This window comes from Condylostylus longicornis, unplaced genomic scaffold, assembly GCF_029603195.1.
Source record: "Condylostylus longicornis isolate FDR11 unplaced genomic scaffold, ASM2960319v2 ptg000018l, whole genome shotgun sequence".
In the NCBI taxonomy this organism is placed as follows: domain Eukaryota; kingdom Metazoa; phylum Arthropoda; class Insecta; order Diptera; family Dolichopodidae; genus Condylostylus; species Condylostylus longicornis.
In genome coordinates, this window is record NW_026577987.1 from 5,757,954 (window position 1) to 5,773,230 (window position 15,277).

Genomic DNA, 15,277 nt, shown 5'->3' on the forward strand with positions numbered 1-15,277 from the left:
TTACACAAAATAAAAAATAATAATAAGTTATTTTTACATATACATTATATTGTTATATTTTACATATACATGTATATTGTTTTTTGTTAAGTAAAATAAATAATAATGAAATTAAATTATATAATATTAATATTACAAAATTATACAAAATTATTAATGACCTTGAAAATTTACTATAATAAAAATGAAAAAAAAAAAAAATAAAGCGATTAATGAATGTCCTTTGAAAATTAAAAAAAAAGCAGAAATATGAAACAACAGTAAATATCTAAAAACATTGACAAAAAATAAATAAATAAATAAATATTTGTGCCACAATTTTATTTTAAAAATATTCACAAATTTTTTTTTGTTTTTATGTAAATTAAAATTTTAATTCATTATTTATTTTTTTGTAGATGAATTATTAAAATTTAGTGAAACATCACTATTTGTTTAATATGACATTATGTATGTATGTAAGTAGTTAAAATTTAATGATTAATATTAATTTAATTAATATTAACAGTTAAATTCATACTTATTATTATCATAATATTGTATAATTTAATCAGAGTAAAGAAAAAAAAATTAAAATTGTTTATAATTTATTCCTTTAGGACAGAAATTTTCAATTTAATTAATATATTTTTAATCACTTAATAATGCGAGTAGCAAGAAAAATAAATATAGAATGAATCACTATTGTGTATGTATCTATGTATGTGTTGTTGAAATATGATTAACGTTATGTAAAATGAAATATTATTGATATGAAGTTATACGAATGTTATGTTATGTTATTTAAAAAAATATTTCAACTATACAAAACTTGTATCCTAAAAGTGTGAATAAAAGTGAACCTAATTTTAAAACATCTGTATTTTTTATGGAATATTCAAGATATTTTTATGGTCAAATTTAGAAATTTTGATGAAAAAAATGTTGAAATAAAATTTAAATGAAACTAATAATGTGGATTACAGTTATCGTATTAATTATATCGTAATTACTTTATTAATGTTGATTAAATACGTTGATTATTTTTGGCCTACGAAGTTCCTTTAATGACAAAATAATCTAAAAAGCGTGGTTATTTATGGGTACTTTTTGCATTTAAATTTTTGAGCTTCAGTTAGTATTTGCGAATAATATACCACTATACGAGTAATAATATTATTACCACTATATAAAAATATTTGTACAGAACTACTATTTTATACTATAAAACAGTATGCAGTTCTTATATTTTGGGAAAGACAACCATATTATTACTCAATATCTTTCGAAATTATTTTATGTTTCTTCTGAAATTGATGATTATTTTTTCTTTAACTTAAAATATTTAAAAAATCCTATGTTTATGGTCCTATGTAGATTTAAATTTTTTAAATTATATTGAGTGCCTATTCTTGTAATATAGAATTTTATATTGGATTTTGTAAAACAGTACGATGCAAGGGTTTTGTTGATTGCAGCTAATTTTTGACATTTCAAATTTTAATAGAAGTATTTAAAGAATAATTAAATATTAATATATTTACATAATAAAAAATTATTGAACACATAATAAAAATAAAATGAAAATATATATATGTATGTCAGTATGTATACTTACTCAAATAATTTTATAATTTGAATAACAAAATTTTAGTAACTCTTTTTAAATATAATCTGATAAAGGAACATTATATTTTTCACTCGCTAAAGCATTTTTTTTGTTCTCCAATAATAAATTAATTTTGAATAACTTTTTTTCTTTTAATTTCTCCTACTCCTAAATTTTTAAAATCTTTTTTCTTTAAAAATTAGAAAATCCTATTAAAAATTAATATTTTCATATTGTATAATACTTGAATACATACTTATGTATTTACATAATAGCTATATGAAATTTTTTATAAAGGAAAAGAAAAAAAAACGAAAACATAATAAAAATCTATTTACATTAATTTCTAAAAAATTGACAAACAATTCAAACATTTAAAAATTTTCGTATTTTAAATAGAGCTATTACTTTTTATATTTATATTGTAGGTTTTAATAATTAATTATCCATTAGTTATGTATAAATTAAATATTTGAAAATAAAAATTCCTATTAAGTAATAATAATGTTAATGTATAGTATACAAAATTTACATTTTACACCAAATAAGCTTGAACATGATGAGCACTAGGTGGCGGTTGTCCAGAACTACTAGAACTATTACCCAAAATATTACTACCACTGCTAACATTTCCACTAGAATGGCCTACCGTTGATATAGGTCGCCAAGTTTGCGAGCTATGTTGAGGCTGCCGTTGTTGTGTTAACGGCATTTGGTGTTGCATTTGCAATCTGTGTATTGTGTTGGCATTCATTGAGCCTGGAATCCCAACATTAGATGGAGGTGGTGGTATCATCATCATCAAATTTTCATTATCTAATGTACTATAATCGGAATCGATACTTGAGTAAATATGTTCAGACGGTGGTCGATTTGGATTATACTGTTGCTGTTGTTGTGCTTGTTGCTGTAAATGATTTCCTATACTACCACCATACTGTTGGTGGCGTATTAATTGCTGTTGTTGTTGTTGCTGCTGTTGTAATTGTTGTTGATTACTATGATGTGGTGAATTTGACTGTTGTGGATGAAATACGTCACCAGGGGCACCCCGCCTATTAGGTCTTGGACTAGGGGTTGCAGTTGTTGCTGACGAATAATTTGGGTCTTCGCCATCTGGAAAATAAGCAGGTGGTGGGGCAGTGCGATATAATATTCCTGGACTAGATGGTTGTTTAATTCGTTCATGATTATGGTCTATTGTATAATTATTACCTCGGTAAGGATATTCTACCGGCAAGGCATATCTCAATCTATCCCAAAAATTTCTATCGGTTCGACGTATTCTATTAACCGCTGACGTTTTTAAATATGGCAGCAACTCTACATCGTTTTCTGCTTCTAGTAGCACGTCAGATTCCTCTATAATTACTAGCTTGTGGGGTCTACCTCGCAATGATTCATGTACTGCCCGTCGTAATTCACAGCGAATCCATTCTGTTTGAAGAAAATTTCTTGAAAGGAATATGACTATACGACGAGATACCCTCGCGGCTTCCAAAATCTGCATGTGTGTTGAATCATGTGCTAATTCTCTGTGTTGCAAACATATTCTTAAAGGCGGACGTCCAGTTTCTAATTCTGTAACCAGATTTTGTGTCACAAACTCAGAATCCTTGGCTGAATGTAATAAAACCGCATCATAAAGTTTTTCTGATTCTTCACACCGTGGACCAAATATACGTACCCCGTAATGAGAGAAGAGCCATATTCGAACAGATTCACGGAAAACAAAAACAACAATAGAGATTACTAATAAGAAAACTAATGCTAAGGCTGCCGCTAGAAGTGGAATATACGTTTTTGGAATGCCGTTTTGCAACACAGATCCTCCTGCATAGTAATCGCTGCATGCTGAAGTTGCGTTAAAATCTAATTCACGCTTTGTGTTCCCATCTATACAGTAAATATCTTGCGAATCTTGTACTATCAATGCGTTATCTGCGATGTATGTGGTTAGTTCCTGCAGAAATTTACAACGGCAGCTCCATTGATTTCTGCCCAAGGCGAGTGATTTCAAATTTTTAAACTGTGGAACTAACAAGTGCCAAACTGGTATCTGAAATAGCTGATTTCCATCAATTCTTAAAACTTCTAAGGATGTAAGTGGAGCTAATGTTGAGTTCTCAATATGTTGCAATTTATTATTTTGCAAATATAGTTCTTTCAGATTTGGCATATGCTCAAACTCGTAACCTTGCAAAGTTTGCAAGTTGTTATCCTCTAAATGCAAAATTTTCAGTGAAATAAGGCCTGCAAACGTTCGATTCTGAATAGTAACAACATTACTCGCGTTCACATATAACGATTTTAGTTTTTTACGTCCAATAAACGTATGTGTATGTAAAATTGGAAAATTATTGCCATCTAAATAAATTGCTGTCGAATCCATTGGTAAACGTTTTGGCATTTCTGATATTCGCTGACTGCCACAATCAACTACATTTGTGCCCCATATTTGATCATGATAGCACGTGCAGTTATTAGGACATGTCATTTCACAGTCACAAGCATCGAAGTCGCAACAGTGACATAAAGCAAAGCAATGTATTTCGTAACGACATAAGAAATCTGTTTGCTTCAAAGTCCCTAATGGGCGAATAGCTGAACCTCTAGAATGTGGCATTACGCACTCTACATTGGGTAAATCCATAACTTTTGGATGCTGTCTCAATGTTAAGTTGTTAATACGTTGTAACCATTCCATAGAACAATCACATTCAAAGGGGTTTCCACCTAAATAAAATTCTGGCAATGGTTTGTGTGGTGGGACTGGTGCAATTCTCAATGTTTGGAGCTGTATCTTAGATAAAGCATTAGCGTATAAATCAACTCTTGCTAAGTTTGATTTATCCACAAAGCTGTTGTATTGTATAGTGTGTATTAAATTATTATTTATAAACAACAGTTCAATGGTGTTGGGAATAGACATTGGTCCAATTTCTGTTATTCGATTATGACTAGCGTCTAAAGTTTTTACACGTATCTCTTCTTGCAATCTATAATAATTTCCCAGTGCTTCAATGTAGTTACCATGTATATCTAACCACTTTAAGTTACTTGGAATAAATGCGTAATCGAACCATACCAAATGGTTTTCAGATAAATTTAACCACAAGAGAGAAGCTAGTGTTGCAAAAACACCATTTATGTCAGACAAGAAGTTGTTGTCTAATCGAATAGCTTCCAATTCAATATTATAATCAAACGAACCACGTTCAATACTCTGAATACGATTTTTAGCTAAATTTAATACGCTTAAACGTGGTAAGTCCCAAAACATCCCCTTTGTTATGTTCCCAATTTGATTATCGATCAAGCGTAATCCAGTTAATTGATGTAAGTTTCGAAATGAACCATTTATAAATGTAGTCAATTGGTTCTCGCCAAGATCAAGTGTACGCAACATTGATAAATCTTGCAATGCTTCAGGAACATCAGTTAATTGATTCGAACTTAAATCCAATTCTTTCAAATCAGAACAGTTTTTAAATACATTGTTATCGATAATACTTATTAAGTTATTATTAAGTGTCAGTTTTGATAGTACAAATAAGCCATTAAATAATTTGTTATCTAAAGTATGTAAACGATTTTCAGCTAAATTTAAGGTATGTAAATTATATAATGGTAAGAATGCATTATCTTCAATATAGCCAATAGAATTATTTCGTAAATTCAAAATTTGCAAAAAATACAGTTCTTTAAATGTTCGGTAATCAATTCGTGTCAATGCGTTATTCGATAAATTCAATACAATTAAACGTATTAACCCAGCAAATGTTGTGTTATCAATGTGATGTGAAGTTAATTGATTACTTGATAAATCTAATATTAATAATTGCTCTAATCTATGAAAAATCCCTTTTGGAAGTTCATACAATTCATTAAACTGCAAATGGATCTCCCTTAATTCTTTGGAACCAGCAAATAAACCATCTGGTAAAGTTTCTAAATGGTTATGACTTAAATTTACTATTCTTAATGAACTTAAACCCGCTAATGATTCGCCAGATAATTCAGTTAAATTATTATATTGTAAATTTAAATGCTGTAAACGTCGTAATTTAGATATACCCCAATTTTCTGGAAGTTGCTTCAATTCATTATAACTAAGATCTAATATTTGTATTTCACTACCACCAGCATTACATTGCATATCAATAAAACCTAAATTCTCGGCTGCTCTTATGCGATTATGTGTTAAATTTAACATTTGTAAATTACCAATTGGACATAGTAAACCGACTGGTAAAGATCGTAAATTATTGTTGCTTAAATCTAATTCAATTAATTGTTTTAATCCATTTAATGATGCTGGATTTAACTCTAATGTTTTACCTGGACCCCATTCAGAATTTTTTGTATGAATATATAATTTTTTTAATGTTATTAAACCATCAAATATATTTTTAGGTAATTGTAATAATTTACACGATTCAATTTTTAAATTTTCTAATTGTTGCAATTTTTGAAATGGATTTTGTTGTTGCTGCGATGTTGATGATGTCTTTTGTAACAACGGTAATTGACTTTCAAATAAATATATATCATTACACTGTATAATTAAAGTGCTTAAACCGTCAGCACCTTGTAAATCTAAGCCATTACGATCTATAGTTCTTAAATTGCATATTGCATTTGTTGTATCAACATATGACCAGGAACATTGGTGATGATTTGATGTTATTGTAGACGATGATGATAACGACGATGATGATGATGATGAAGAAGATGACAATGATGATGATATTGCACCATCATTTCCAATACCACCAATACCGCCAATATCATTACCATTATTTAATTCACTATATCTATTAATATTACCATTATTACCGACATTCTTATTACTATTATAAGCGGATGATTGTGGTAATAATGTCGATATATCTAGTAAATTAATAATTATTAATTTTAATATGAAAATTAAAAAATTTTTAGATTTTAGGCCGCGCATTTTTCATTTAGATATTAAGAATTTAGTTATTTATTATTTAAATTAGTACTTTTTACTACTTATTTTTCTCTAATATGAAAACAAATGAATTTTAAATGAAATCAAAATTACTTATCATAAAAGATATAATAAAATAAAAAATATACTTGTGATTATATTCTTCTTTAGATATTATTTTATTTAGTATGAACTAAAAACGAATATTTATTCATCATAAAATTATATTTTCAATAAACATTTTAACTGTTTTCCTGTTAGTTGTTGTATAACTAATTGTTGTATTCTTACTTTACTTAAAATTTTTTCATACTTTTTTTAAAATGTTATATTTGTTTCAGAAATTTGTATTATTTAAAATTATCTAATAATTAATAAACTTTTAAAATGGAACAAATTTGTTTTCTTCATTTCTTTCATATTATAGTAATTTTCAAATTTTATATCATGCACATACTTTAAATTGGCATTACATATCTTCTATATTTTTTGATATATGTATTTTTCATTTTTATTTCTGGTATACACTCTTTTTGATATTTTATGTATATACTAGGCATGTACTATATTAAATATTCTTAATTTTTTCGTTGGCTTAAAATATTATTAATTTTCATATACTAAAATAGGTATAATATTAACCAATTAAACTAATTTCCACTTCACTTCAATATTTTTCAAAGAGACTTTAATTTTCACTTGGTATTGATTTAATTAAATTTGAATTGAAACAACCAACTTTAAATTAAACTTTAAAGTGATAACGAATATTTTTTTTTTTTTTTAACTAAAATTATTTTCACATTCTAATGGTATAATTTTTTCATTATAAGTTAATATTCTGTAATTTTATTTTGAAAATAAAAATTTTTTCGTTTTTTCATTATTTTAATAAAATATTTCTACTGTTAAAGTAAAAATTTTATATTTAATTTTTCAATGCTTTGGGTTTTTTTTTCTTTTGTTTTTATTTTTCCGATTTTTAAAATTTTTAAGGAAATACGTCCTTCCCGTATAACCGTTTAACTCGAACTAATATTATGTTAAAATTATACTCGCTTTGTATATTCGGTCGATGAAATATATATGAACGAAAAAGATGTGTAGTAAAAACGAATAAAAATAGAGTAAGAAAGGAAAGAGAAATAATATAATTTTTCGACAAAATGGATAAAACAAATTTTTGGATGGTGTTGCGGATGGAAATGAGAGGAAAAATTTACAAAATTTACACGAAACAATCAGCGAACAGAAAAAATCAAAATAAAAATTACTGTGTTTTGGTTAAAACAAAATGAACTGAAAAGAGTCAGAGCGAATAATTTTCAGAATGCGACAGACATATCAGAGTAAATTTTATCACGAGAAATATTAAAAGAGTAGGTGAACAATACGAATACAGAAAATGGAGAGTATCGTTTTTGCATTAACCCAAGTGTAAATTTAGTACACATATCTGTCGCAAGCCAAAATAATGGCGTTACCGTAAATAACACTATCATGTTTAAATGAGAACAAAATTATTTAACGAGAGAAAAAGAGAAAATAATTTTTTGAAACACACAGCAGAATCTCGATATTTTACTTATTGTTTGGGATTTGAATAAAAATATATAAGATTTTGTTTAATCGATATTTTTGAGTATCAAGTTAAATATGTAAAGAGGTACCAATGCGAGAGAGATATGTTTATTTTTCCAGTTTTAAATATTTGAGAGTAATATGAGTACACTTGACGGATACTCTTTTCATTTTTGAGATTGAGTGAAAAATTAAAGTTTGTGTACATATCTATTACAGATTGAGCTCAGAATTGTTATGAAAAAATAAATTGGAAAAACTATTTAGAGAGAGGGAGAAAGAGAGAAAACAAAACATTTTTTTTTATTAACATTTTTTTTATTTATTTAAATAATAGCAATTGAATGAGTGAGTGGCCATGACAGTAAACTGGATTTCACATCTGTTAAATTTTTTTTCTATCACTATTATTTTTTTTTCTTGTCTTTTTAAATATTTTTATTAATTTTTCTTGCTTTTTCAACATTTTTAAACTTTAGATCTAGAAAACGATGTTTTTTCTTTTTGTTAATTATTGCCTTATGTGTTGTATTTTTAGTTATGCACGTAAGTGTGTATATGCCTGTATTTATATTCTGTTGAAAATTTTGTAGAAAAAGGTAATTGAACAAGTTAAAAAAGAGAAATATAAAATGAGACAAAATTTTAGTTTATTAAAGTTCAAATTATATTAGAGATTTTGGAATTAATTCTTCAACCGTTCTAGTAGGTATTATGTAAAATAATATCACGATGTTATATAGGATAAAATTAAATAAGTACATATGTAAAAAATATGTGATTTATACAAGATATTATATTATGTTTTTATTAACATCGCCTATGTTAAAATGACATAAAAACAATATATGTACTTAAGTATGTATGTATGAATTTATATTGTGCATGTACAAACTACATGATGCAAACTAACTAATTCTAAAAAGGCAAAACATAGAGTTATTGTTAAAAATGTTAAGAAATCAAGTTTATTTAACAGTTTTTTTATTGTGCATTTTTTATTCATATGTGATTAAATATTAATTTAAATTTCGCTTTAATGCTAGTCCATTCCATATGTACGCTAACAAATATTGTAGAAATTGAGAAAAATAAGAATATGTATATTTTAGGAAAAGCTCATATGAAACAATAAAAAAAATGGGAATAAAAGAGATAAACAGAGAAAAAAATAACAAGATGAAGGAACGAAGCGAGGTCTTTAATAACTAGAAAATATTGCTAAATAACAAATTTAAAAAAAAAAAATAATTTTAAAAACAGGATTTTTATCTTATTTTGTTGTTCTTATACGTTTATTCAATCCTCTCAGAGTTATTTTTATTTTTGCATTTAATTTTTTTCTTTGTTATTCTTTAAACCTAATATGCTTTTATAGGTAATAAATTTTAAATTCAAAGAATTGAGAATTAACTATTGAATGGTACCTAGTGAAACCGCATTTAAGATTTGGTTTCTTAAAACTTGGGAGCGAAAAATAGTTAATAACAAAAAAAAAAACAATAATCTAGAAAATTGAATGCATTTTTAGTTTATTTGTTTGAGTTTCATTTTTTTTTTGTTTATTTTGTTGGCAATATTATGAACGTTGTAGTATAAAATTTGTTCAATTGCTTGGATTAAAAAAAAAAGTACCTACATATATGATCTTCTTTTTACCTTTTTTACACTGATTTTTCATTTTCTATTTTTTTTTTGCTTTGTGCTATAATAGATGTGGGTACACATTTTAATGATCCTTTTATGTAATAAAAATTGAAGGCAAATTGTTTGTGGTATTTCTTATTTATTAGATATTTTATTGTAATTAGAAATTTATTGTGTTCATTTACATGGTAAATATAGAAAAAACAATAGAAGATGCTATTGATATATAGGATACAATTATTTATTAATCGCAAAAAAATTCAGATATTTGAAATATTTTATGTTTTAGACAGAAAACGATTAACAAATAATTAGAGATTATGTGTCGACATCAGAAATGTTTTGCAATTTTTGCAATTCCTTGCAAAATTTACTTCAGAATTTTAGAAATTATGGAATGTGTAAAATTTTGTTATATTCATTTTAAATAAAAGTTACTTACTAATAATTTTACCATTGAATTTTTGTCAGAAATAAGGAAGTCTTAAAGTATTATAATAACAAAATGTCATTAATAGCACGCATCTTAAATTTTTCTATAAAAATACACAAAATTGTAAAAAAATCTCTTTAAATTTTTATTTTCTTTATTTTTTTTTTTTTAATATAATCAATTCAATAATTCAATTGCATAAAATGACATCTTCATTGCACACGCAACCTTCAATACATTTCAAAAATGTCATTAATTTTAAAATGGGGTTTATCTCTGGTCATTTTTATATTCTCGTATATTAACAAGAAGAAAAAAAAATCTGGATTTACATTTTTTTATTCAGAAGTGTCAATATGACAATTTAATATTATATAACGTGTGTCACACATAATATTTATTATAGAATATCTACATATATTTTGTATGTGGTAGTAAGTATTATGATCTTAAAAGAATTTGCCTTCAAAAATTATAAGAAAAAACATATATGTATGTAGAAGATGAATTGTGAGTAAAATCTTTTCGTAATTCAATTAAAATTCAGTAGTCAATATTCCAAATTATTTCTCAATTTAATAAGAATCATAAATTATCAAAAGTTTAAATTATATTATTTGATAGTTCCAGCATAGCTTTGTAGTGAAAATTAAAACTAGGTTTTTGCATCATATATTTTTGAAATGAGTTTTCACTATAACGCCACTGCTGAGTAGCTTGTAACATAAATAATTTTATTCTGTTTATATAGGATTTTAATAAATACTTAATAAATTCATATATTCGCGAAAATACAGGAACTTATACATATATAGTACTCGTACATGTCAGTTTTATCTATTTCTACTTAGTGTAACTATACGTGATCTAAATATCTAATATCTTATGCTCTTTCTATTGCTTTCACATGTATTTTGCAGCTTTATTCAATTCAAAAGTTAACTTCGAATGTTATTTTATTTGAAATTAAAGAATAACTTTGTTTTGGGTAAGACATACGCTACAAAATGTTTGGAACTTTGAGTTTTCTCAAATAGATACAATTTGTTTTTAAATTTTGTACCCAATTTTTAATGTTAACCTTTTATTTTTATAACCGCCATTTTTCTAAGTTCTAAATATTTTTTATTTACTCTTAAGTTTTTTTTATAGAATTTTTCAGAGCTGCTTAAACTTTAATTCAAGTTCTCAAAATTTTAAAAAAATTTTTATGGTACAGAAGATTTGGTACCAAAACCACAAATATTCCGAGCCACTAATTCAATTAAAATCAAACCAGATGTTGATGAAACTAAAATTAAATTCAATTTAATGATCCTTTATCAAAAAATTTGGAAAAATTCGAATTCCTTATCCAAAAATTTTACAAATTTCTTAAAGCAAACACCAAATTTTCTTTTGAAATTCACCTAATTCGACAAAAATTTATATTTTTCTTCTTTCAAATTTTCGCATGTTTTAAATTGATTGCTTTACTGGAACACCTCTTTAGTTGCATCAACCGTACATCAATTTTAGTTTTTGTAGTCATTTGTCTAAAATTTATTAATTTCATTAAATCATCCATTTACAAACTCCATTTTGTTTAAAAATATTAAATTTTCCTATTAAAAAAATTTTTTTTTCAATAAGGATAAATGTCAAAATTTGTATGGCGTGTCTTTAAAAATACGCTCCACCTGGTCAATTTCAACAATTTCTGATGTCAAATGGTATCTAGATTCCCAAAATTATTTTTTCAAATTTTTAAATTGCACCCAATCTGAGAAAAATGCATTTAAAAACTCCAAACCATATAGGTACCATTTCTTACAAAAATTGGCAAAAATTAAAAACCTACCAATTTCTTTTACCAAGAAAAGTTTCGAAAAAAAATTTTTGATTACTAGATTTTTTTTTGTTTTTCTAAAATGAAAATTCTAGTTTTTCTTTTCAAAAATTTCAAATTTTTTAAAATCAATTTTTGTTCTTCAAATTAAAGGTTTTGTATAAAATTTCGTTTCCATTTTGTTATTGTTTGTTACATTTTCATAAAAAACATTAAAATTCAGATTTTTTATCAAAATAACGGCTCTTAAAAATGTGAACTGTATTTTCGAGTGACTTTTGTCACCAAAAATTAATAATAGTTGATAGTTACAGTAAAATAGTGGAAAATAGGGGCTTTAAAATCTTGACGTCATAGAAATTGTTTTTGTCCTACATTTTCTGTACCATAAAATTTTTTTTCATGTTTGAGGACTTAAATTAAAGCTTGAGCAGCTGAGCAAAATTCTACATATAAAAAAACATTTCAAGGTTTCAAAAAATTTCTTATGGAATTATCCAGCTACTAGAAAAAACTGAAAAAATCACGTGAAAAATTTGATTTTCCCTTAAGTTCGAATGCTTGGTATTCCGAAGGTACATAAAATACAGAGCAGAAAGTCTATTTTAAGACCTTTACTAGGCCTTTCTGAAACGGTTTGTTTGAAGTTCCTATCTTTTTCAGAATGGAAGTTATAATGCAAAAAACTTGGATAGGTAAAAATTTCGTGAAAATTCTTTAAAATTCCTGGAATTCGGAAACCCTTGAGATTTCGCATCCAGTCCGGAACAAAAGTTTTACCCATTTTCGATCTTCTAACCAATGGTATATGTGGTTGTATAACTTTTTGATTCACCCTTTGTATACATAAAATATCTAAATTTCTACAGAATAATGTGTAAACTAAGCGTTAAGTAATGTGTAATAAACTAAACTAAGCGTTCTTGTTATTCTCCTATTTGCAATTCTTATTGAATTCTTGTTAGTTTTATAATTTTATTTTATTTATTTGAAATCTACATGGTACACTAGTAGACTTAAGGTACCTATAATTTATTTAAGTTTATGCCAAAAACAAATTTAATATATAAATATGCACTCTGAAAATTTCAATAAACCTAGTGTTACGTATAGGCATATTATTAACATAAAAATTAGTGATACAAGACTCTTAAAACGTAATTTAATAAAGTATGAACGTATCATTTCAATAAGATGTTAAAGAAATTGAATAAAAAATTAATTGAACATAATATCTTTTAGTTAACAATCAGTGAAGTCACTTAATAAAATATGAAAGATAGTATGACGCACTTACGACAAGAATTCGACAAGTAACTACATACAAGAGAGAATCTAAGAAAAACTAGCAAAAAACTTTTGTGCATCGTTCTATATTATGAAAGCTTAATGCCACGGATGACGTTAAGTGTCTTAAACGAGTTCATTTCTTTTTAAATTATCTTAAAACTGCAAATAAGGACATTTGTATTTCGTTTTTACAAATAGTGGCTTATATACTCACAAGTACTTTTAACACAGTGCTAACCCTTTAATTGAAAAGCAATTCTATCATAAATGTCTTTAATATTAATGAAACTATTATCAGTGACAATGAATCTCTCAGCGCCACTGATATTTTATTGGAACATAGTTGTGTCGAACATTATGAACTGTATTGGAAAATATAAAAAACTTAACATTGAATTAAATTTAAATTGTGAATAATATTGATTAAAAGATTTTCATTTGTCTATGTAACCTTTATACACATCCAAGTTCGCAAAATAAGTAATGTTTTCATCACTGATTGAAAAACTTTTAGCAACACCTAAGAAACTCTAAACCAGACTAAATAACAAATAAAAAGAAAAAAATCACGTTAATTTTTGCACATTTAATTTGTCATCAAATTAAAAAAAGAACGAAAACAATCAAAATTTTTATTAATATTGAAAAAAAGCAAAAATTTAAAAGTTATTTAAGCACGCAATTCAGTTTTTTTACTCTGAAATTGATTCTAATATTCCATAGGCAAACCATGTTACCCGAGTAATTAATTTATTCTAGTAAATTTTAAAGCGATGCAAAACATATACACGTGCGAAATGTATTTTTGATTTTGTCACCATATCTATAGTAAAAAGACACAACTTTCTGATTCGACTTAATGCACAGTCGAGAAAATTCACAGTTCAGCTGAATTATGCAGTCAATTCAATGCTCGTATTAAAATTCTATGGTGTAACAAAATTTAGTTGACGTCCAATATTTTCAGAACGATTATATTAAAATAAGAAAAACGTTTCTAAAAACATTGGCCAAATTGGTTTTTTTCTGGAAAACTTTACTTTAGCGTCTAACATCTAAGTAGGATGTAAATTAAAAGTGGTACATAGAAAATGAGAAAAAATTAAATAGTTTAAACCATGAGTAAAAACACTTAAGCCTGTTAATTTAATTTCAGTTACAGTCTTCAAAATTTTACAAAAACGATCACATTTTCAAGCTTAGTTTATTTTAAATGCTCATTCTGACTCAGCACTTTCATCAACTCAGAAATCAAAAAATTAATAATTCCTGAGATTTACAAAACAACACGTGGATTGAAATTAAAAGATTAAAAATCTGAAAATTGTTCAGATTTTCAATAAATTAATTTAATGAAGAGTTTTTTGGTACCCTGCTACTAGTTTTTAAATTCTTTTTTCTTTTAATTCCGATTTTATGCGGTTCTTACACCAATAAGAAAAAACTGATAATGCTTATAAAATATTTGAAACTATTAATCCCAAAAAATACGAAGCATACTGTTACATTTTTATACTCGTACGAACGCATGTTCGTCCTTCCGTCCCAACGATAACGCAAAAACTAATTCAGCTAAGTTTACCAAATTTTTACAAGTGATACAACAGTAAATGCCAGAATCCTATTTAAATTGGTAATGATCGAAGTATTGGTTCGGGTCTCTGCCATACAACTTCTATTGCCATTAGCAATATTAGTAGGGCCAATGTGTTTGATAAGAGTCGTTGGAATTTCTTGGCTCCTTCTGGTAGCTGCCATACAACTTCAAAATTTATTTGGCCAGATTTTAGAAAATATTACAGAAATTTTGTATAAATTAATATTGTAATACGACAACTTAAAGTCATAGTCTGTCCCATAGTCAGCTATGGCATATCTATTTGCACATAGGATGACAAATTCGTACGAGTATCATAGAGTTGACATGGTTAACTATATTTTTTATTTTTTTTT

General features: G+C 26.1%; 1 protein-coding gene across 1 annotated transcript; it reads right to left on the bottom strand.

Annotated features, from left to right (window-relative positions):
* Positions 1-2,123: 2,123 nt before the first annotated feature.
* Positions 2,124-6,548, bottom strand: LOC129606458 (toll-like receptor 7). Its single transcript, XM_055516798.1, has one exon. It carries the CDS (start codon positions 6,546-6,548, stop codon positions 2,124-2,126), a length of 4,425 nt encoding a protein of 1,474 aa, XP_055372773.1.
* Positions 6,549-15,277: the final 8,729 nt, after the last annotated feature.